General features: G+C 44.6%; 2 protein-coding genes across 6 annotated transcripts in view; one reads left to right on the forward strand and one right to left on the reverse strand.

Moving 5' to 3' along the window:
* The window catches only part of LOC147010777 (uncharacterized), a 157,624-nt gene extending 136,433 nt beyond the window's left edge, over positions 1–21,191 (forward strand). For 3 of the 5 annotated variants that reach the window (XM_085859055.1, XM_085859056.1, XM_085859058.1), the window contains exons 12-17: positions 625–685; positions 1,925–2,056; positions 7,366–7,486; positions 18,983–19,134; positions 19,610–19,769; positions 20,255–21,191. In XM_085859055.1, the coding sequence (XP_085715181.1) occupies positions 625–685; positions 1,925–2,056; positions 7,366–7,486; positions 18,983–19,134; positions 19,610–19,757 (614 nt within the window). In that variant the 3' untranslated portion in view covers positions 19,758–19,769; positions 20,255–21,191. The remainder of the gene's footprint in view (positions 1–624; positions 686–1,924; positions 2,057–7,365; positions 7,487–18,982; positions 19,135–19,609; positions 19,770–20,254) is intronic. The other 2 variants (XM_085859053.1, XM_085859054.1) reach the window with 2 other exon arrangements.
* Positions 21,192–21,229: 38 nt separating this feature from the next.
* LOC147010778 (annexin A2-like) overlaps positions 21,230–22,885 on the reverse strand; it is a 68,533-nt gene continuing 66,877 nt past the window's right edge. Inside the window, exons 12-13 of the mRNA XM_085859060.1 lie at positions 21,683–21,802; positions 21,230–21,433 (exon numbers count right to left, since the gene is read on the reverse strand). Of these exons, the coding sequence (XP_085715186.1) occupies positions 21,371–21,433; positions 21,683–21,802 (183 nt within the window). The 3' untranslated portion in view covers positions 21,230–21,370. The remainder of the gene's footprint in view (positions 21,434–21,682; positions 21,803–22,885) is intronic.

Here is a 22,885-nt window from a genome sequence, read left to right on the forward strand (position 1 = left end):
ACAAGTTGCCCAAAATATCCGCTAAAACTTCATTAAGCCCCTTCCAAGAAACTCACAACTGATCGCACAGGGTGTCAAAAGACATAAAGGTACACTTAGCCACTGAAATAATGACCAGGTGTAATTCATACCAATTTGGTGTGATATTTCATTCATATCCTGTTTTTGGCCTTGCAAATGGCAGATGGATCCCAGTAAACCCGCTCAGGATGCTTGTCCTCCATTTTTCGACATCCTAAGAGCATCATTTAAACATGGTCATAGACTACTCTACTCTGTTGGATACTTCAAAATAGTTTCCCAATCTGTACTTTGGAGATGGATTTTTGTCCGTTCTGTTACACCAGCGTTATGTATTCAGGATTAAATTTGTAAATTTCTTAAGAGTACAGTATACTTTAGAGGAGCAGCATATCAGCTTCTCAGAAAGTAACTGGCCTGTCAGGATTGCCTGATGAAACTTGGTTTGATGAACAGGTTTTGGCACGTTGTGGTGCATTGCACTCTGGTTTGCATTGACTGTCTATTGCTCCATTACCTCATCAGATAGATGTGTGTTAATGCTTAGCTATTCCTCTCTTGCTCTTACTAATCTACATTCCCTTTCCTAAACTGTCTTGTAAGAAGGTTCGACAACACAAATACATAATCAAGTGCTGGTGGCTTCTGGCAAGAAAGTTGGCAGGTACTGCTGTTGTTATTTTTTTCATCTTTAACATGTATTTTATATTTTTCACACAAAAGAAAACTTTTCTGGAGCAAATTCAATATTCTGAGTGAAGACTCTCTCTCACTCACTCTCACTCTCTCACACTCACACACACACACCCTCTCTCACACACACCCTCTCTCTCACACACCCTCTCTCTCACACACACTCTCTCTCTCTCTCTCTCTCTCTCTCTCTCTCTCTCTCTCTCTCTCTCTCTCTCTCTCTCTCACACACACACACTCGCTCACCTTCTCAACTCGGATTCCTGCATTGAGTTGTTTCCACTGCCTAGTGTTCCAGTCCTGTCAGCACAGCTCGCAGGTGTTCACCTCGGCCTCCGAGGCTGTCAAACGAGTCTTGAGTTCGATCAGTGTTCTCTCTCGTACGCTGGCCCGTCCAGTATGGTTAAAGAGCTCAAAGGGATTATTTCCGGATACACAATCCTAATGAGTTGTAATTAGCTCCAAGTGTTAACAACCGCTCTGGACATTAACACCTCGTTCACTCATCAGAGTTAAATCTAAACACGTGCCCCATCACGTCACCCATCTCTCTACACCTCCTTCTCACAGGTTTATATAGTATCGCAGAATTATCTCGTACCTTCCAGCAAATGTGATTCTCATCCACACTGGAGTTTTCATCTGAGAACGTTCCAGCACCTTCACAATTTTCACCAGGCAGTTTACAGTACAATACCGCCATCGACAGTGAAAATTACATAAAGCAATTTTATTACAATTTACCGATCCGTGCTAAACTAAACTTATAACATATAACTGTCATTTTTACTCGTTCATTTATTGGCATTTATTAATGCTTACTCACAAATACCACAACATCTAGCGTTTAACTGACAGCATGTATGGCTATGTATCCATGTGCACGACGTCCATTGGCTGGACATTTTAGTAGGAAGACAGAGCTGCCAGCACTGGCTGTTGATGGCCATTCCAGCTCCCACAGTGATCTTCGTGAAGTCGGCGAGCTATCGCCGGCACCACAAAAAAATTACAAAATTTGTGTTTTGACTACCACTGGGAAGGCAAAGACTACCCACCCAGTGTAATCCTTACCATGGGGCTGCTTCGGCAGCACTGAACCTACCTTTTGTCAGAATACCAGAAAGGTTGTGCGGGTGTGCATGTAAGCGTGCATTCGTGTTTTATTTTTTATTTTTTTCTTGACTCTCGCCTTGCCCATCATTCGTAGCATATTTGACCGTGAAGACGTGACCCCCAAGCGCAGAGATGTGGCATTGCCACGGACTCTATCAACCCCACGGAGCTCTGGTCACCAAGCACGTCAGGCACTGGTTGAGAGACTGGAACGGGAGAGTGGCGGGTGAGCTTCATCCTGACATCCTGTTCCATTCGGACATTTTTGTGACGGTTTTCATGTTTTCCTTTACCCGTCTACTGTATTTATAGTACAGGCAAAATGTCGGATGACCTTCCACAAATTGCAACAAAAGCAAATTCAACAGATTTTGATTCCTGGATATGTCCTCAGTGACAGAAAAAAAGTCCAAAGGGATCCTCCAGGGGGAAAGTCCTGAAATCATGGAAATCCAATCTGGCCGCCACCCGGCTTCGGGGAAAATGAGAAAATTGTAACGATTGATATTTTAATATGTACATATATGTTTTCTGCATTCTAATTGTTTCTAGTTATGGTCAGTATATTCATATACAAGAATAATTATAAAAAAGTGAAATGTATTGAGGGTAAAATAAAAAATTATAGCTTTTTTTGTCCAAAAATGTCAACTTTTTGTCCCGAAAAAAAAAAATTTACCTGATACTGATTTTGGCTCCTGGACTAAAAAAAAAAGAAACGAGTACACAAGATTAAATCAAGTCTATGGCAATATATCTATAATTCCAGCAATCGGTGTGTGTGTGTGTGTGTGTGTGTGTGTGTGTCTGTCTGTCTGTCTGTCTGTCTGTCTGCGACTGCCGTTTCTCGACAACCGCCGGTCCGATCTGATTGAAACTTGCCAGGAATATTGCTGGGGACCCGTGGATGTGCCTTTTCAAGGTTTTATATTAATCGGATGAGCGGTTCCCAAGTTACAGCCATTTATCTGTCAACCAATGACAAGACACGGTGCTATGACATCACGAATGATGTCACAATTAACGTTTATTTATTAATTATTATTATTATTATTATTATTGTTTTTCTTTTTGCACGATTGACGGTCTGATCTGATTGAAACTTGCCAGGAATATTGCTGGGGACCCGCGGATGTGCCTTTTCAAGGTTTGATATTAATCGGATAAGCGGTTCCCAAGTTACGGCCATTTATCTATCAACCAATGACAAGACACGGTGCTATGACGTCACGAATGACGTCACAATTAATGTTTATTTATTATTATATTTTTTGCACAATTGACGTCACAAATCTTCTTCTTCTTCGTTTGGTATGACGTCACAATCTACGCTGGGGACCTGATTATGTTTCCAAGGTTTTTCCCAAGTTATGGCCATTTATGATACGGTTGGTCCGATCTAATTGAAACAATGCCCCAATCCCAGTCGTCATTTACGAGAGTGAAGGAACGAAGCTGCACGTATGGGCACGCACCTACGGGCCCGCACTAGTACAATATAATTATATAAATCATTGAAACATGACAAAATTCACAATTCCACTCGGGGCAATCACATCTGCCTGACGAAGGTTTTGAAATGAAAATGAAAATTCGCATTAAACTCAGAAACTACATCCATTATAAACTTACTATACGTGTTGAGAAAAATCAAGCATATTAAAGTTAGAACTTGACAATGTCGTCATCATCCTCATCATTGTCACATGGAGTGTTTGTGCAGCCAGAGCCCCTGCAGTTTCCACAAGCTCGAGTGCACTCAATGTTGTGCTTCTTGCATGTGCATCTCATGGTGCTACATTCAGCCTGGCAGTTGCACCTAATGACACGTAACATCTTTTCAGGAGCTGGAGCTATTGATGTGTGAAGTGGCACAAAACCCTCGTCACACTTCTGCCAACCCCAGTCTGTCGGAAGAAGTTCATCTGCACATCCCTTCCATTGCTGGACTTGCAGATACACGTGCAGGCTGTAATACTTTGCTGCTTCTGATGTTGGTGGTAACGTCTGTGGTTGCACGTGAGAGGATCTCCAAGCCACCTTGTCCCAGTACCGCTGATACCGGAGGGTGTCCAGGGTGTCAGTTGACTTTCCGTTGTAGATTATCACCAATGTTTTTTTCTCCTGCATCTGCCACATCACATACGGAAGCTGGATATGTATCAAAAACCTGGGCCTGCTCACGGAATGTGTTGTTTGCTTTGAACTTTTTGAGGGAAGCTCCCTTTCCAATCCCATGAAGAGGAGATGTCGTGTCGCACCCAAGAACTGCATGTAGAAACAGTATGTGCTTACATATGTCTGTACCAATCATTTTCTTTGTAGCCTTGATGTTCAAAATGCGAGGCTTCTTCGTGTTCTTCTTTGGCTCGGGACAAAAGAAGAGGTCATGGGATTCTAAGCTTGCATGGCAGCATAGGAGGACGAGGAGGTCTGTGTCATCACCAACTAACACAGTGTTGGTGACAGTAGCAGACTGCACGGCCTTCAGTACAATCAGGAGATCAGCATCCCCTGAGGAATGGTGTGTCTCACAGTTCTTCTTCTGAAGCTCTTCACTCAACATAAAAAATGAATCGCCGTTTATTCTGCCTATTGGCAAGAAACTGTTCCTTCTTCATTGTGAGACATGTCAGCTGTAACTGTCACAGTAGTGCCAGCATTCCCTTTCGACCGTCTCTGGTGTGTCATGTCCTTCGTGTTGGTACTCTCATAACCATCAAACATGACTATGGCATCTCCGTACTACTTCGTTACATAATCAGTGTACTGGTGGCATATGTCTCTGTATGTAGATCCACGAGACCATGGAATGCGTTGAACAAGTGCCACGCCATCCAAAACATACTGTTGCCCATCATTGGGGATATCGGCTGGGACATCGGATCCAAGAAGATCCCAGATGGCATCAACAAAGACTGGCACGTGTGCTTCTCGAAGCTGAAGAGAGGAATCAAAGAGGGCTGGTGGAAAGCTGCACAGTTCATATTTGAAGGCCGACTCCAGTTCTTCTGCTGTCTGTGCAACAGTGATCAGTCTCAGGAAGAGGAGTTGTGGGTCAACCTGGACTTGCTCTCCATCAATCTTGACAGATGACTTCATGCCGAGGGTGACAACTTGGTCTTTCCTCTTAATTGTGTACTCGGCAGGTGTTTTCCCATCCATAGATTTCAATATTTTGGCTCCTACAGCATGTGCTGTATCGACGTTGAGGATGGGGTGTGCATGAACTCCAGTGGCAATGTTCCTCAGACGTGGATCACTACTGAACATATTCCATTCCTGTAAATACTGAAGAGCTGCACTCAATGTTGTGTTGTGTCCTTCCAGTCACGTTGTGTATTGTTGTGTCCTTCCAGTCACGTTGTGTCCTTCCAGTCCAGTGTATTGTGTCCTTCCAGTCACGAGATTGTCTTGCCTTGGTCATGTCCTTCTTCTGCTCTCCAGTGTTGAAGTTCACTCCTGTGAGCTCCTGCATTGCCTGGTTTATTTCTGCACAGGCAGGCATTGATAGTAGCCATAACAGCCGTTGTTGCTCTGTCATTCCTCGCCCTCGTGTGAGCCCCCCGCTGGTCTTCAAACTTCTCATCAGAACTTGTTCGATGATCAGGTCAGATGAAAGACCTGCCCACAGGCGATCACTTTGTCAAACCACATGGAACCCCTCATCAAAACGTTGTTGGACAATGGGATGTTGAGTTTTGAGGTTGGACATCTGCTGCAGATACACCCTCGCACATTTGGCATACAGGTTGTGGCCTGAGGCTGCCAGGTAAGGCAGCATTTCCTAGATGGCCTGTAGATATAGTGCCAAGTTCCCAGTGTGCTCTGCCCGGATGTATTTACGTAGAATGTCTAGCATGTCCATATACTGAACCCAGAGCGCTGAAGTTCGAGAAGATATCTTTGCAGACTCGGCATGCTTCTGAAGGTGGTCTTTGATTCGTTTCAAGACGTCAGACTTGCATACTTCTTCCACAGACAGTGTCCCAGCCATCAGCTTGTCATAGAGGGTAGCTTAGAACTGTATGCAGGTCATGTAGCGGCCTTGCAGCTGCTTCGGCTAAGTCCGGATCTTCATTCCCATTGCCGTCTGATGTTTCAGGTAGGCATGGATGAGGCGCATTGAGCACATTTGTCAACAGCAAGGCATTGAGGGCTGCATCAACAATTAGGTGTGCGTGAACTGCATGGGCAATGGCCTTGCCACTAAACATATGAATCACTGCATTGGGGGCATATATCAACTCCATCAGTTCTTGAAGCCCGGATGACACCATCAAATGTCCAATACATCCAAGGAAACTCATCTCTGTGTGGAAGCCACCCAAGCGTAGGACAATCCCTTTCAGATCACTTCCCATAGGCTCTGAGTTGATGATCATGAGGGCCTTCCACCAGAGGGGCTGATCAAAGGTGATTACTGGAGTGACACCGTGGCGTCGTGCATGTTCACTGACAAACATCAGGGTCGAGTATATGCACGTGCTGTCAATATTGCATGTGCTAACAAATTAATATTGTGTGTTAATTCTTTCACCAGAGGATAGTACTAATGTCCCTGTATCTGGAAATATATAGTATGTATGCCTGGCCGGCCACCTGGGGATACATATGTTCTTATATGAACAAACTTTCTCGTCAAAATATTTTTTAGGGAAAAAATATTGACTTTTTGGACAAAAAAGCTATAATTTTTTATTTTACCCTCAATACATTTCACTTTTTTATCATTATTCTTGTATATCAATATACCGACCATAACGAGAAACAATTAGAATGCAGAAAAACATTTATTTACATATTAAAATATCAATCTTTACAATTTTCTCATTTTCCCCGAAGCTGGGTGGTGGCCATGTTGGATTTCCATGATTTCAGGACTCCCCCCCCCCCCCCGGAGGATCCCTTAGGACTTTTTTTCTGTCACTGAGGACATATCTCGGAATCAAAATCTGTTGAGTTTGCTTTTGTAGCAATTTGTGGGAGGTTGACCAAATATTTCTGCTAAAATGCCTGTACTATTAATATAACCATTTCCACAACAAACCTCAAAAGTGTCATTCCTACCTCCATCACTTTGTTTCACGTTTTATTTCCATTCTGCATAATTTTTTCTGTGCTGTCGATGCCGATGTTTTAAGAATTCTGAAATCTCTTGGACATTACATGGATCAAATCCCATGGTTTTACCCACTCATACCAGGGAACTCGGCACTTAATGGGATTTGAAATGTCGATTCTTACCTTTGCTTTGCTTTACTGTTTACATTTCTGACTCGTTCCTCATTGAACTTATCGTGTTTGCAAAGAGAGGATTTTTCTATCTTGCAAATACGTGTGAAAGATGAAGCTGCTTTCAAAGTTGTCACATTGAGGGGTTCAAAATACGTGATGAGAAAATTGGACATACTTGTATTACGGATGGTTCGAACCATTCAATCTTTCTGGAATGAAAATGGGGTTCAGGTCTGCTGTACATGACGCTTTCCCATGTCCAATGAACACAAATGGCATCTCTCTTCCCGTTTCCAGGAAACCAAAGGGTCCATCTGTGGTGAAGGTGCAGAGGGCAGCCAGCTTTGGTGTACCCAATGCCAGCACCATCAAACAGATGTTGCTCGACTGGTGCCGTGCCAAGACCCGTGGTTACCAGGTTATTTTGCACCACATGCTCTCGATTCGTGCAATCATTCTAGTTTGTATAAACAGTTATAATTATTATTATTATATCCTTTACCAAACCAAATGAACTCGAAACACCGATGCTTATAATGATTGTTATTGTGGTATTACCTTCGTAAAATACAACCTCTATCTGAATGCTCGTCCTTGGAAGATGAAAATTTACTGAATAATGATCCCAATCGTCACTCAATTTAAGAGCACACGCGTTTCAGTCTTTTTATAGAAGACCATTGAGTCTTGTCAAGACAGCAAGGCTTATTTGGACATTTCATTTTTCACCACATACCAACCCATCAACCTTCCTGCCTGATTCACTGATTTCATTTTGTTATTTTATTTGTCAAACAACTTCTACAAATGTAAAAGGAATTTAACAAAATAGTCACGAATTGAGGACAGGGTTCAGCAATTGTTTCTACACGGCAAAGCGATTCGGAAGCTTGTGAGTTGATTCGATTTGTCCATCTTTTCCTTGGATGACGCACTTCTCGTGTGATAACACACATGCCTCGTGGAAGGTCGCTGCATTTTTACCTCCGCAACCGAAGGTTGGGCAGAGGTTATGTTTTCACCCTTGTATGTCTCTGTCTTTCTGTGAGCAGGATATCTCAAAAAGTTCGACTGATTCGGCCGAAACTTTGTGGACATGTTGGGTGTGTGACGAGGACAAATTGATTTGATTTTAGTGAAGATCCACATCCGGATCCAAGGATTAGTATTAATTTTTTTTTATTTTTTAATGTGTTTCTTCACCATTAAGAGATGGGGCCAAAAACGTTATAATGTAGTTTATTTTATTTTTTTTTGCAAATTTTCAATCTCTCATAAGTATTCCCCTTTGCTCCTTTTTAAAATCCTATGATCCGAGAGGACCTCGACATGTTCAGCTGCAAAGATTCCCGTCGTGCCGAGGGGAAATATTCCAAAAGCTCCGAGGACTTGTGCAACTGCCTCCATTTCTACCGCGTAAACCTCGTTTTGGCCTGAGGCTTGCGTGGTGGAAATGCTGAGCCATGTTCAGTGCCATCAGGGTAGATTTTTAAATTACATTTTCGTTGAGATGCTGATTCGTTTCTGCCATATACATGCCTGAAACGGCACTGAACAACCGTTGTTGAGTGAGTCTCTTCGAGCCATGCTGGAATTTTAAGTGTTTACCCATTTCATCATGTACCTGCGGAACGAGCAAGAATGAGCAACACGAGCAGAATAATATGCCAAGTCCAATATTTTAAATATACCGTTTTGTTGAAATTTGAAAAACCTTTCTTTAATGTTTCAATCAGACTCGGTGGCATAATGTTTTGAGTCTGGGAGGTTCCTGGTTCGAACCCGAACCCCAGCCTAGTCATGCCAAAGACTTAAAAAATGATACTTTCTCACTTGACGTTCAGCACTTAAACCTTAAAGGATAGAGCAATGACAAACAACCATAGGTTAGCAACCGTTACGCAGGGTTTATGGGCCGAATGGCGTTGAAGTTCCTTGTCAGGGAATTTGTATTATTAAAGTTGTAAGGGACACCATTTTATTAGGTCATCTCTACCGAGATGACCTAATAAAGCTGGACCAAATGTCCGTCCATCCGTACGTCCATCCGTCAACAATTTTTCTTTCCGAACTTGATGAAACTTAGTATGTGGGTGGAGGTCGATGAGTGTTGCACAACGATATAACTTTTGTCCGGGTTCAAGGTCAGGGTCAAGGTCACGAGGTCACGTAAGTTATAAAAATCGCCATTTTCAAAACCTATCTAGTCTGCCATTCTTCAAGATATTCGGCAACTGTTTACTGATTATGATAGTAAAAAATATTATCTTGTATCTAACCAGACAGATTTTTGAATGTCCGTCCCGTTTGGCCGCCACGTAACCTGGAAAGATGGTAAAAACACCTCCCGGTACAAAGAAAACTTTTTACTTCCGATCTTGATGAAATTTGGTATGTGGGTAGAGGTCGATGAGTGATACCCAACGACATATTTTTTCCTGGATTCGAGGTCAGGGTCAAGGTCACGAGGTCACGAAAGTTGTGAAATTCGCCATTTTCAAAGCCTATCCAGTCTGTCATTTTAGGAGATATCTGGAAACATTCTGCAAAACACAAAAACACAAAAAAAATCTGAAAACCCACTCCGTGGGAGTACCTCCTGTGCAGCTTCCCTTCGCAGGGCAGCTCACCGGATGACGGGATTGGGGCAAAGCCTTCGGGACCCCCAATCTTTGATGATAGGAGAGAAACCACGGGGTAACATCCCTGGGTCAGATTGCGGGAGAGTGTGTCGGAGTGGTGCTGAGGTGTCATCCACCAGACGGCGGTCTCCTTGGGTTAACCTGAGGCGGTCCCTTCGGGTGGGTGCCTGGAATGTCCTATCCCTAAGAGAGGATGATCACCTGTCTCTGTTATCATCTGAGCTCAAGCGTTTGGACATCGGGATTGCAGCTCTCTCTGAGGTTCGGAGACTGGATTGCGGCGAGATAATGGTGGGTGGTTACACCTACTATTGGTCTGGTCGCTCTGATGGTTACCATACCCAAGGAGTTGCTGTATCTGTGTCCAATAAGCTGACCCCAATGATAATTGAGGTAACACCGGTCAACGAGCGTATTATGAGATTAAGGATTCGTCACTCCTTAGGTGTCATTTCCCTGGTCTCTGTTTATGCTCCGACTGAGGCGAGTGATCTCACCGTAAAGGATGCATTCTACGCCACGCTCGAGTCTGTGGTTGATCAGTGCCCCAGACGAGATACACTTCTGGTCTTGGGGGATTTCAATGCATCGACTGGAACTGATGGGGATGGTTATGAGGTGTGTGTTGGTCCCCATGGGTCAGGAACTATGAACCAGAATAGCACTAAGTTCCTTGACTTTGCAAGAAGTCATGTACTTAGGGTGGCTGGTTCATGGTTTCAGCGCCCACAAGCTCATCGCTGGACTTGGTATTCCAACGCTGGCGGTGTGGCAAAGGAGATTGACCATGTCCTCGTTGATGGTCGCTGGAGGATGATCCAGAACTGCAGGGTCTACCGGAGTGCTGATTTCCTCAATACTGACCACCGGCTTGTTGTAGAAACTCTGAAGTTGCACCTTAAATCCAGGAGGATGGTACCATCCCAGCCGAGGATGGATGTCGGCAAGCTCAAGGATGAGAGAGTAGCTGAGGAGTTTGCGAACAAGGTGAGTCGAGATTTGGGGGGTCTGGGTGCTTTGGGGGGTCCTGAAGAGTTATGGATTACCTTCAAGACCACTGTCCTTGATGTTGCCGGTAAATGTCTTGGAACTCACCGCAGGGCAAAGAAGAATTTTGTCTCTCAAGAGACATTGGATACCATTGACCAGAGTCGCAGGGCCAGGCTGAATGGCAGAGCTGAGCTGTTCAGGGAGCTGAGGCGTAAAACTGAACGTGCGCTAAGGGTGGACAAGGAGGCCTATGTGTGAGGAATCTGGGAGGGGGTAGAGCATCACCTGTGGACAGGTGATTCTCGTCCCGCTTACAGGGGAATTCGCGCATTGCGTTCATCCAAGCCCATCCCTCGGAGCACTGCAGTTAGAGCAGAGAGTGGTAGGCTCTTGACAGAGGAGTCTGAAGTGAAGGCCCGCTGGGCCGGTTATTTTGAGCGGTTGTTCCAGGCTGATCCCCCAGCTGTCGAGTTGGACGTCAAGGGTGTTACAATCCCTGTTGCTGACCCTCAAATCAACTGTGGTCCACCTTCACTTGTGGAAACACGGGCTGCGGTGAACCGGTTGAAACGGGGCAAAGCTCCAGGGATCTGTGGCATCCATGCTGAACTTCTCAAGGCTGGTGGAAATGCTGCACTCGTGACGTTGCATGCAGTTTTGTGCACTGCCTGGAACACAGGGATCATCCCAACTGATTGGAAGAGGGGCCTTGTTGTTCCTCTCTGGAAAGGGGTGATCGCTAAGACTGCAACAACTACCGAGGGGTGACGCTGCTCTTAGTGCCGGGCAAGGTGTTTGCTCGGATAATTCTTGATAGGGTTCGCCACCATCTGCTTGAGCACCAGCGTCCAGAGCAGTTCAGGCTTTACACCAGAGGTCAACGATTGACCGTATCCTTGCTCTTCGTGTCCTCACCGAACGCAGACGAGAGTTTCGGCAGGGGCTGCTTGCAGCCTATGTTGATCTCTGTAAAGCGTTTGATTCAGTGAATCGGGATGTCCTCTGGAGGATTCTTGGTCTTCGTGGGGTGCCACCAAAACTGATCGATCTGATGTCTGAACTCTACTCTGGTACTGAGAGTGCTGTGAAGTGTGGTGGTCCCATCTCTGACTTATTTCCAGTTGTTACTGGAGTTCATCAGGGGTGTGGACTGGCCCCCACACTTTTCAGCACTTGTATGGACTGGATTTTCGGGAGGATGTCGGAGGGATCAAGCTGCGGTGCATCGTTTGGGAATGTCAAGATCTCGGACCTTGATTTTGCAGATGATACAGTCATCTTTGCGGAGACTTTAGACATCCTCTTGGGGGCCCTCGAGGTGCTGAATGAGGAGTCGGAGCCGCTGGGATTACGGGTTTCTTGGGTCAAAACTAAGATCCAGGCTTTCAGTGACATCTTGGATGCTGCTGTCCTGTCTGTGTCTGTTTGTGGTGAGGATGTTGAGGTTGTGGAGAGATTCACTTACCTTGGCAGTGATATTCATGTCTCTGCTGGCTGTGAGTCAGAGGTCAATAGACGTCTGGGTCGGGCCTGGGGAGTCATGGATTCACTGGATCATGGGGTGTGGCGCTGCCGTTACCTGTGTGGGAGGACGAAAGTCCGAGTCTTCAGGTCCTTGGTACTTCCAGTCTTGCTCTATGGATGTGAGACTTGGACTCTGACCAAGGATCTGAGACAGAGACTTAATTCCTTTGGTACCAGGTCTCTTCAGAGAATCCTTGGCTATCGCTGGTCGGATTTTGTGTCCAACGAGCGGTTGCTGAGAGAGACTCGGATGAGATTTGTTACCTGCATAGTCCGTGAGCGTCAGTTGCGGCTGTATGGACATGTGGCTCGTTTTCCTGACGCTGATCCTGCTCACCAGATTCTCTCAGCGAGGGAGTCTCATGAGTGGAGGAGGCCAGTGGGCCGACCACGTGCCTCGTGGTTGCAGCAGGTTGACCATCATCTCAAGGAGATGGGGATGGGCCTGGCATCTGCCCGGGGGAAGGCCAGACGGAGGCCCCTGGAGTACCGGCGGAAAGTGGACGCAGCGACGCGCTGTTCTGGCACATGCTCCCATACCTGACCTGACCTGACCTGACCTTCTGGCAATGGTTCATCAATTAGGATAGTAAAAAAACATTATAGAGATGACCGTCACCACCACACGGGGGTAATTTTTTCGCACTGCTTTCAAGGAGGAAGTTGAGCTCATTTGAATGTCCATCAAGATGGTCTTCTGGGTGTAGGTGCAATGAGAAACCAAGGAAAATCTTCTGTTAACAAGCATCATGAAACACCACTGACAGGAGCCCAACACATTTGACATCAGCATAATAACCACAAGAGGCGAAAAAATTGAAAAAAGCTGTTACAGTTTGCATCCACAAATCGAGCTCATTCTACGGAGTGATGGATGCATCAACGATTAGAATCCAGATTGTGAATGATATTCTTGTTTATCCATGTGAGTTTCAGTCCCTTTCTGAAATGGATTCCTTCTCGGAGCCATTTTTAAACGAACAACTCAAGTGGGTACATCAAATTGAGCATTGCCCATCTTTGTATACGATTATTACGATAGTTTTATTTTATGAGGGTAGTTCAAGGTTGATGTGGAATTTTTATTCTTGAAAAACAAACGGGAGAGTGTGGATTCGATGAAACTTCACCTCTTTGTCAAGGTCTCCTGAGTACACGCTTGTCCTGTCTGCACTGTCTCCATCAAAGTCCTTGCAATGGGTATGCAGCAATTTTAGGAGATGTGCTTTGACGTCTTCATCATTCGTCAACTGTTCTTTCAGTGGTCCAAAGAGATGAAAGGCTGGAGTTTCACAAGATGGCAAGTCTGGCCCGTAGTGGGGAGGGCGAGGGAGTAGGGATAATTTAGAACTTCCCAACCTCTCCATTCAAGTCCATATCTCTGTTGGTCTCGTAAAGTCGTGCCTGAGATGGCATACCTAGCATGATGTGACAAATATTGGAGTGCATCAATGGTTTGCGCACACTCCATAAATTCCACATAAATGAAACTGCTGAGATCCTAACACATGTTTGCTTTAATGTTTCCTTCTAATGGCTGAATCTTGAAAGCCTGGTGTTGGCTGAACGTTTAAGGTGGTTGGCTTAAGATCCTAGGGTCTTGAGTTTGACCCCTGTTGGTCATTGAATAAACACCAGGTGGGGTTGACTCGGCCTGTCATCCATCCGAGGTCAGCGAAATGAGTGCCATTGTACTGATAATAGAGGGTACTGCATTAGCAGTACAGCTGCACCCCCAGAAAATGATGCAACCAGCAGCCACAGGCTGCATATGATAGCTAGCTAGCTATGGCTGAACCTTGAGGTTTAAAAAAAAAAATTGGCGGTGAGAACCAGGAATGTCAACAACTTGTGGACTTGCTTAGACTCGGGCTTGAAATGATGCACCTGGATTTTCTCGCATGTCACAATCTTCTTCAAACAAGTAAGAAATACATGAAATCTCAGAGCCCCCATGAATTTAGTAATTTTGCTGTATGGAGTTAAAGGGTTTGCCTATATTTATGCACAACTAAAATGGCTGTCAGTCTACCAGTCGGCCATCTTTGATCAGATCGCAATATAAAGTGAGGTGCACGTGTATGCCATCATGGACTGTACTTGGGCCAAGTTTGAACAAAATCGGACCATGCATGTCTCAGAAATGGTTGGGGACACATTTAAGTAACACAATGGCCACCAGTTGGTCATCTTGGATCTGTTCTCAGGAAGAAAAAAAAAATAATACGTGCTTATGTTTACCCTCATGTGTTGTCTTTGTGCCAAGTACAAATAAAATTGATTCACACATGTCCAATATATGGTTGTGGATGCATGCACGCACAGACACGAAAATGGAGACCACATCCGTAAGCCCCCGGACCTAGTCCAACGGGGGCTAAAAAAAATCATCTCCCTCTGGTAACATTCCAGGAGTGTTACATAGCTCACATGAGCTCTATTATAACCCTCTTCTTCACTTACTAATCTTGTTGAATGATTGTTTCCTCGCTTCCAACACAGATGTTGAATTATTCTGCAATTTTCTTATACCAGCATTGAACCCATCACTTTGCTGATGATAGTTGAACAACAAACTGTGTGTGTGCGTGTGCGTGTGCTTGTGTGTATGTGTGTGTGTGTGTGTGTATATATATATATATATATATATATATATATATATATATATATATATATATATATATATATATATATATATATATATATGTATATGCATTTCTGTATATATATATATATATATATATATATGTATATATGTATATGTATATATGTATATATATATCATGTATATATGTATATATATGTCACCAGGCCCCATGGAGGACGACTCATGCCCCCATTAGGTCGGTCTATCTAACGCTAAACCCTTCCCCTAATGCTCCTTTGCCCCCGACGAGGATGTTCGCTACATCCTGGCCGGGGATCGTCTACTCGTGGCAAGGCTCGACGAGCCTTGCACCTCCAGGGCGGCGGTTTACAACTCGCTCGTCCCCTTCGTTTGGCCGACACATGATGCCGTAACGTCGCCCCGTTAATTACCTCACATTCTCGCTTTCGGGCCATCCACCATGTGAGCCACCGTGCGCTACTCACCTGGCCTTCGTGCTGATGACATGCTCATCGTGCTCATCTCTGATGACGTTACTCGCACACGGACCGCTCTGCGAGGCTTGCCACGCAGACGGGCCTGGCCGTTTCATCCCCGGGACTCGCTCCGTGCGTCCCGTGAACAGCACTCGCGGCACGCAGCACGTCGAGTCCCGCACACGCGCTCACATGGGGACATGTGCTTTCCAAATTCACTCAACATTTTCCTCCATTTGGTTTCATGTGAGAAGGCTCAACAGTTTGAGGCCAAATTTTGAACTCTCAACTCCGTTAAAGTTTATCGCCAGTGCATTGGATTGGCTCGTTTGTGTTCTCATCTGAAGCTTTGGCTTTTGGTGCAGGAACCCATTTTATAGTGTTTGTTGTCCACTCATGTCCTTGTAATTTGTTATAAAGTACACTGTTTATTGTGTTTGTCCTGCATGTAATGTGTGCAAGCTCCTCCAGGAGCCTTGTATCACTGTAAAAAAAACCTCAAAATTCTTTTTTTTTTAAAACATGCACCAACAAATCTCATGTGAATTCCACCTGTTCTGATGTCCCCCTTCAAATAACTTAATGATGCACCCCTGTTCGACAGCACACATTACTTGTGTTAGCTGCCATCTTGGTATCACCAGAATGCTTTACCCAGTGTTGTCGATTCCTGTATAGCTTTCTTAGCGAAAACTACATCATTATACAAAATTTAACAACTGAACAATTATGTTCGGCAATAAAAAAAACTCCGTCGACCTTATACCATCCTCCTAAATAATGTTGGCATGCTCATTCCAATTCCGCCAGTCCCATCCTGTCCCACAGTTGCTCTCTCTTATGTAACAGTTGTGAACTTCTTGAATTTGTGTTTGCAGTTAAGCTACATTAGAGATTGTTAATAAACTAGCAGAGTTTATGAGGAGATAATAAACTAGAGACCCAACGGGCGATCTTGTTCCAAGCATGCAACAGGTTCTTCTGGCGCATACCTTTATTTTGGAGTGTATAGGCAAACACAAGGAAATTACACAGGTGGAGGTCATTCAGCCCATCATGCCTGTGCCACATCAACACCGCACTAATTTATCAACACAAGATCAAAACAAGAAGAAACGAAAAATTCCCCCCAAGGGGAGGGGGCAGGGGCTTTGGTAAAAAACACACACAACATCAACTATACAACACCCCTTGAGGAGACCCGCACCAATAACACTCTGTACACATGCACACAATCATCCATCAATGCTGAAGCTAACGAAAAGTCCTGCCAACATCCCCATACCCCACAATCTCCATAACTTCCAGGTGCCTATCTAATTCTAATTTAAACTTATCTACTGTTTCTGCTGCCACTACCTTTCCAGGGAGGCCATTCCATGCATTAACTACTCTCTGAGTAAAAGTCCCCTGACTTACTTCCATCTTAACTCTCCTCTTCTTTACTCTCAAACTATGGACCCTGGTCATGTCACTCTCGACTCTGCTGAATAATTCATCTGCACTTATTTTATCTCTACCTTTCATTATCTTAAACATCTCCTCGTAACCACCTTCTTTTTCGTGTATATCGTCCTGTCTCCCTCAAGTGCTCCTCATAGCTGAGTCGAGCGAGGCCCGGAATCAATCTCGTAGCCCTACGCTGAACCCTCTCCATAGCATCTATGTCCTTCTGCAATTGTGGTGACCAAAACTACACACAATATTCTCGATGTGGCCCTCACTAAATTCCTGTACAATGTTAACACCACCTCTTTTGATTTGTAAATGATCCCCCTCCTTATACAGCCTAAAACCCGATTTGCTTTACATATAGCTGACTGGCACTGTGCTGCCTGCTTACCTCCCGTATCTATTACCACCTCCAGATCCTTCTCCTGTGTGACACGCTCCAAAATTATCCCTTGCATCCTATAATCTATATTTTCATTGTTCTTTCCCATTACCAGCACCTTGCACTTGCTCAGGTTAAATTCCATCTCCCAATCTTTTGCCCAATCCATGCAAGTATAAATACTCTTTTGTATCTGTTCACCACCCACTCTGCTATCCACCTCACCTTCAAGCTTTGTGTCATCTGCAAATTTGGAAAGCTTACTCTTCACCCTATTATCCAAATAGTTGATGTAAATAATGAATAGTAATGGTCCGAGTACTGATCCCTGAGGCACCCTGCTACTTACATCCTCCCAGCTAGACATCCTCCCACTCACAGCAACTCTTTGCTTCCTTTCACTCAGCCAGTTTACATTCCAATTAGCTACCTGACCAGCCATTCCACAAGCGCTCACCTTGCATAACAACTTCAGATGTGGTACCTTAACAAATGCCTTCTTAAAGTCTAGATATACTATGTCCACTGCCTTTCCATCATCCACCCAATCAGACACTGCTTCATAGAACTCTAAAAGATTTATTAGATGAGAACTGCCTTTGGCAAACCCGTATCTCGGACATGTATGGACCGATTTTATGGCTTACATACATACAATTTTATGGCTGCACCTTCACCACTGCCCGCTCCCGCTGCACCGTCACCACTTCCAATATCTTCAGCAACCTCAAGCGACAACCATAACCAACTATTATCTACAAATTTCTCATATTCTGCTACTTGCTGCAAATTATCTATGCGTTGCTTCAACCTCGTAATAACCATCTTCAAGTGGGCTATTTACTCACATCTCCTACAATAGTTGGACCCCACTGCTTCCCCCATTGTTGACATGGCCCACATTGAGCATCTATCACATTTTGTGAACTCCTCTTCCTTTCTCCTTCGGTCTCTATTTTTACCCTTTTTCACCCCCACACTCCCAAGGCCCCAACTGACTTAACCCGCAAAACTTAACACGAGGCCTCCCCTTGCTTCTTTCAATAAACAAACACAAATACCCGCTGAAACTGTAATGAACACAACTACAGCTTTATAAATACAATCCCACGGCCCCTGACACAAATCACAACAACAAAATACGCAAAACAACACACACACAAAAAAACACTTGTTTTGTTCTGGTCGAGCTTACAGAACCTCTTGCAAACTACAGGAAGTGACATCCTCACAGTTGTTGTTGGTAGTTGGGGATTTAGTGACACCTCTGTATTTAATGTCTGCAAGTGATTTAGTGACCGTACTGGAAAGGAAAAATAAATAACCCCCGGTTATGTGCATGAAGCAAAAACATATCTACTGTTTATAAATTCAAAATACCTCACTGTACAGGAAAACGCGGGGACAGGAATGCTGTACTGTAAATGGTGGAGACTTGTAATACCCTCCCCCACCTGGAGGTGATGCTACATGATACACATTTACATAGAGAATTTGCATCCCCCTCCACCCCCCCCAAGACCACCGACAAAGATAAAACACCCCTTTACATTAATTGGGGATATGCGAATCCTCTGTAGGAAGTCTGGATGTAATTGGGCCAGAATTGTAGGAGTAGCACGACGAACAAACACACAAACACCAGTCCATTAATTATAGTAAGGGTTATTGTTTACTCTCAAGTTTCTATTTTGCTATACTTGCTCAACTCACTGCTTATTTTGGTTGATGATGCTACTGAAAGCAGTGTCCACACTATAGAAAATCAACTTTGTTTTAGGGTTACTGCTGAAGGCCTTTAAAATGGGTAGGCAACTCTACCATTGCATTTACTTCTTAGGGTGTTGATGTCCAAAATTTTTCTTCGAGCTGGAGTGACGGCCTAGCTTTCTGTGCTCTTGTACACAACTTCTACCCCGATGCCTTCACCTATGATGCCCTGAACGCACATGACCGTCGTCATAACTTTGACCTCGCCTTCTCCACTGCAGAGTAAGTCGACCAACACCACACCATCAACAATATGCTGTTATTAGGTGACCAACACTCATACCCTATTGTTAGATAACCCACACTACACACAGCAGGTTCACCACATTCAAATATCCTCACATTAACCAGGTAAAGCACTGTTATAGAACAGCATGCCAGCATGCACTTTTCACTGAGGATTGTTCACAATTGCGTCACATGTCACAAACAGTCTGAATTTTGATCACAAAGAAGTGGTACTCACAGCATGCTGCCTGTTCCCCACCCCTCACCCTTTTCATCTCACGTTTCCTTCATCTTATGCCCTGCTTTGCTGTACCACCCTTCTTTCACCTTGTCTTGTCTCACATCATTGGTGCATTTTTGAAATGCAATGCCGTCCATTGTCACCCGTTTTATGATGTACACTTCTTCCCCACCTGCTTGTGCTCCACAATGCATTGCATGCTGCCTGCATCACTTTGCCCGGGGACAGGGAACGGGCAGATTGCCCACAGCTGTTGGACGTTGAGGACATGGTGCGACTGCGGGACCCCGACTGGAAGTGCGTGTACACCTATGTACAGGAGTTCTACCGTGCGCTCGTCGACAAAGGCCTGGTCAAAATCAAGAGCCGGGCCTGAGGGCCGCCCGGGGTGAGGGGTAGCAAGCTGTGCTGCAGGATCAGGACGCCAGAAAACTGTTCCCTTCTGTTTCAGACCACAGTCTCTTCAACCTTCCTGTACTACCATTGTGCTTTTGTCTTGCCCTCAGGCTTAACTTCTCTTTCCTGGCATTTTATTCGTTTGGAGTGAAGAATGCATGGCAAGGTTTCCTAACCTCTCCACTGCGTTAGTTTTCCATCTAGTTCTTTATTTCACTTCACTTGCCTGGTGGCTTTTGGCCAGCTCTTTTCTCTTTTGGACCGCTTTTTGTTTTGACTTTTCTGTAGCTTTTCCTATCTACTGCTTGCCTTTTTGGTCTGTTCTTAACTTCCACAAATTCTGGGTGGTTTTGGGTGCAGATGGACATTTGTGTCGGTGCAAGATTAAATATGGATGAAGTCTGGCATTCGTAGCTTGTGCAGTTGGAGTCTCTGAGGTGTTTCCTCTCTGATGCAATCCATTCCAATGTTCTGCAGGCGTTTAGCGGACTGTGACCCTCTGCTGGATGTGGAGGATATGGTTGTGATGGGCCGCCGTCCTGACCCGAAGTCCGTGTTCACCTACGTCCAAGCACTGTACCGTCACCTCGCCAAGCTCGGCTGATCACTGATGTCGAGATTGAACTGAGACCTTGTTTGCCATTTCCTTTTTTACTACATTTCTTCTTAACGTCACAGCTATCCATACCTTCCACCAGTGTCCTTTGCCTCACGAGATATATGCGTTGTCCTTTTCGACTTCCCAATCGTTTTTTTCCACTCGTCTGAGCGATGGTTTATTGGGCGTACCATTATCAGAATGTTGCTTTGAGGTCAAATGTTTGGCCTGCTTCAATATGGAGGAAAAAAAAAAAAAAAAACCAACGCCCTGCCTCCCATTCGCTTCAGCAAGGGGTTTCTGGCATGGCGGTTGTTGCCTTCGCTCCATCCCTTCTCTTTCCCCACATGCTATTCATTACATAACCGTTTTATTTACCTTGCTGTTTCTTGTTTGCAATAATTTGTGTTGTGGCAGGTTTTTTGAAATGTTTTGCACTGCCCAGAAAATGGTGGGTGTTTTGTGCCTCCTCATTCATTCTCAGTAAAAACTGCCTCATGTGAGGTGTCTGGCTGGCAGTGATGAACAATGGGTGCAAACCCATCTTTATAAACCCCCTCTCTATATAGCTGGACACTCGCTTGATCGGCTTGCCACGGTTCTTTGACAGCGTTTGTCCGACGGCACGATTGGTGGACGTGCAGAAAGAAGGAACCTGTTATCTTGTGCACATTCTCGTGGGCCCTTATCGAATGTGAAGCGAAGTGTATACACAAAGCTTTACCCTATTACACACATTGTGTTTTAGCCTTTTTCAAAAAAAAAAAATCTGATTCACTTTTCCTTGCCTTAATAAAAATATTTTCTTCCCTGAAATTGCCCTGTTTTTTTTTTTGAAGCATTCAACCATCAGCTTAGTACTTCATTTTATTTGGAAAATGGTGTTACAGATCAAAGCAGAATGGCCCTCTCCAGTATTCGGGCGAAGCAATGTTTTGGCAGCTTGTAGGAATGGGTGCGAGTGAAGTTTTGGAGCACCATCAACACTCTGCAGGTTACACGTCATCTCCACCGCACATGCCCAGCAAGATGGTTTGGTAGTCACCCTTGGTTTTGCTCTGAATACATGTGGAAGGATGATAAAGGAGTTGAAAATAAGAAATTTAGTTTTCTTCACCACATTTATGAATCTATGGATCAGGTTTAGTCATTATTGATAAATAATGGCTACAGAAATGAGGTCGTGCCATACCGCATCGAGTCTAATATGATTGGATATGGCTGAGTATTTGGATTGCTGGATTGAACCTTGATGGAATACATTTACTTGCCGTGGTGTGGATCGGAATCAGCGGAGGTATGCTTACGGCAATGTAATTGTAGAGGGATTTCCCAAAGCGTTTTTTAAACTCCTTGCGGATGTCGAGCATGTCCACCTCGCATCGTGTCACCATCACTCGTGTCAACACCCTCTCCTTTGCGCCGTCCTGCAAAAAGGCAACGTGCACGCATGGCCATTACCTCTCGATGGAGAATATGCATGTGCAACAGCTGGGTTTTGTCTGAAAGAGAACACGGCAAGAAAACAAAAGGGAGTGTGACATTTGGTCCAATTAATATTATCCAGCTAATCAGATTCCCTTCATCTTGGGTGAAATGCTTTTTCAGCAGCATGTTCAAATCTGCACAAGGATGGTGGCGCAAAACATCCTCTCTCATTTCGTAGTGAGCAGATGCAGTCAAAACCAAGGGGTTCATCCTCATAGCCGGAGTCGTGCTCAGGTTATGGCTACTAGTAATAGACATGTATCTGAAAATTAAATGTTGTGATAAGCATGGCGAGTGCAAGCATAAACATAAACATCAAAAGAATCCTTGCAAGGGGAACCCAAATGCAATTAATTCTTTCCTGAAAATCAATCATCTCTCTCTTGTCAATCAATCATCAATCAAAAATTGTCTCTCAAAGTGCTGAAAAAAAGCCCTCGTGTCGATCTTCGATTTTTACCAGCAACGGCACACTATGAACCCACCTCGATCCAAATGTTACATCGAGAAACGATGCATGTCGAGCTCGGATTCCGATATCGATTCCACCATCATTAATAATTCTGAAGGTTCTCAGGATGTTTAAACTAATCAGTGGGGTATTGAAGAAACTGTTGGAGACAAAATTAGTGATGGAAACGCTTTCGGGGAGATTATGGAGCCGTATCGTTTTGAGCCTCATGCGAGCGATTCAGCCGAAGATGGCGAGCAATGGAGGTGTTGAAGATGAAAATGCCGGTTGCGTATTCACTGCAGATTGATAGGTTTTGTTTTTCCATTCAATTGACGGTTTGCAAGATATTCTGTATTAATTGATAAATCAGTTGTATTACTCCAGCAGACAGACGGCACGACACGCATACGTGCATACTCGACACGGTGGTGGGACATGACACTGGCATGGACACAGCACAGACACTGCCCAGGCACATTCGAATATTGCCGACAAAATGGGTGACAAATACTTTGTCTGAACATTGCAGGCTCATCAGGTGTCCTGTGTATTACGGCATCGCCCCGTT

Source organism: Eptatretus burgeri, chromosome 16 (genome assembly GCF_056783735.1).
Source record: "Eptatretus burgeri isolate ZD-2024b chromosome 16, Ebu_testis_v1, whole genome shotgun sequence".
NCBI lineage: Eukaryota > Metazoa > Chordata > Myxini > Myxiniformes > Myxinidae > Eptatretus > Eptatretus burgeri.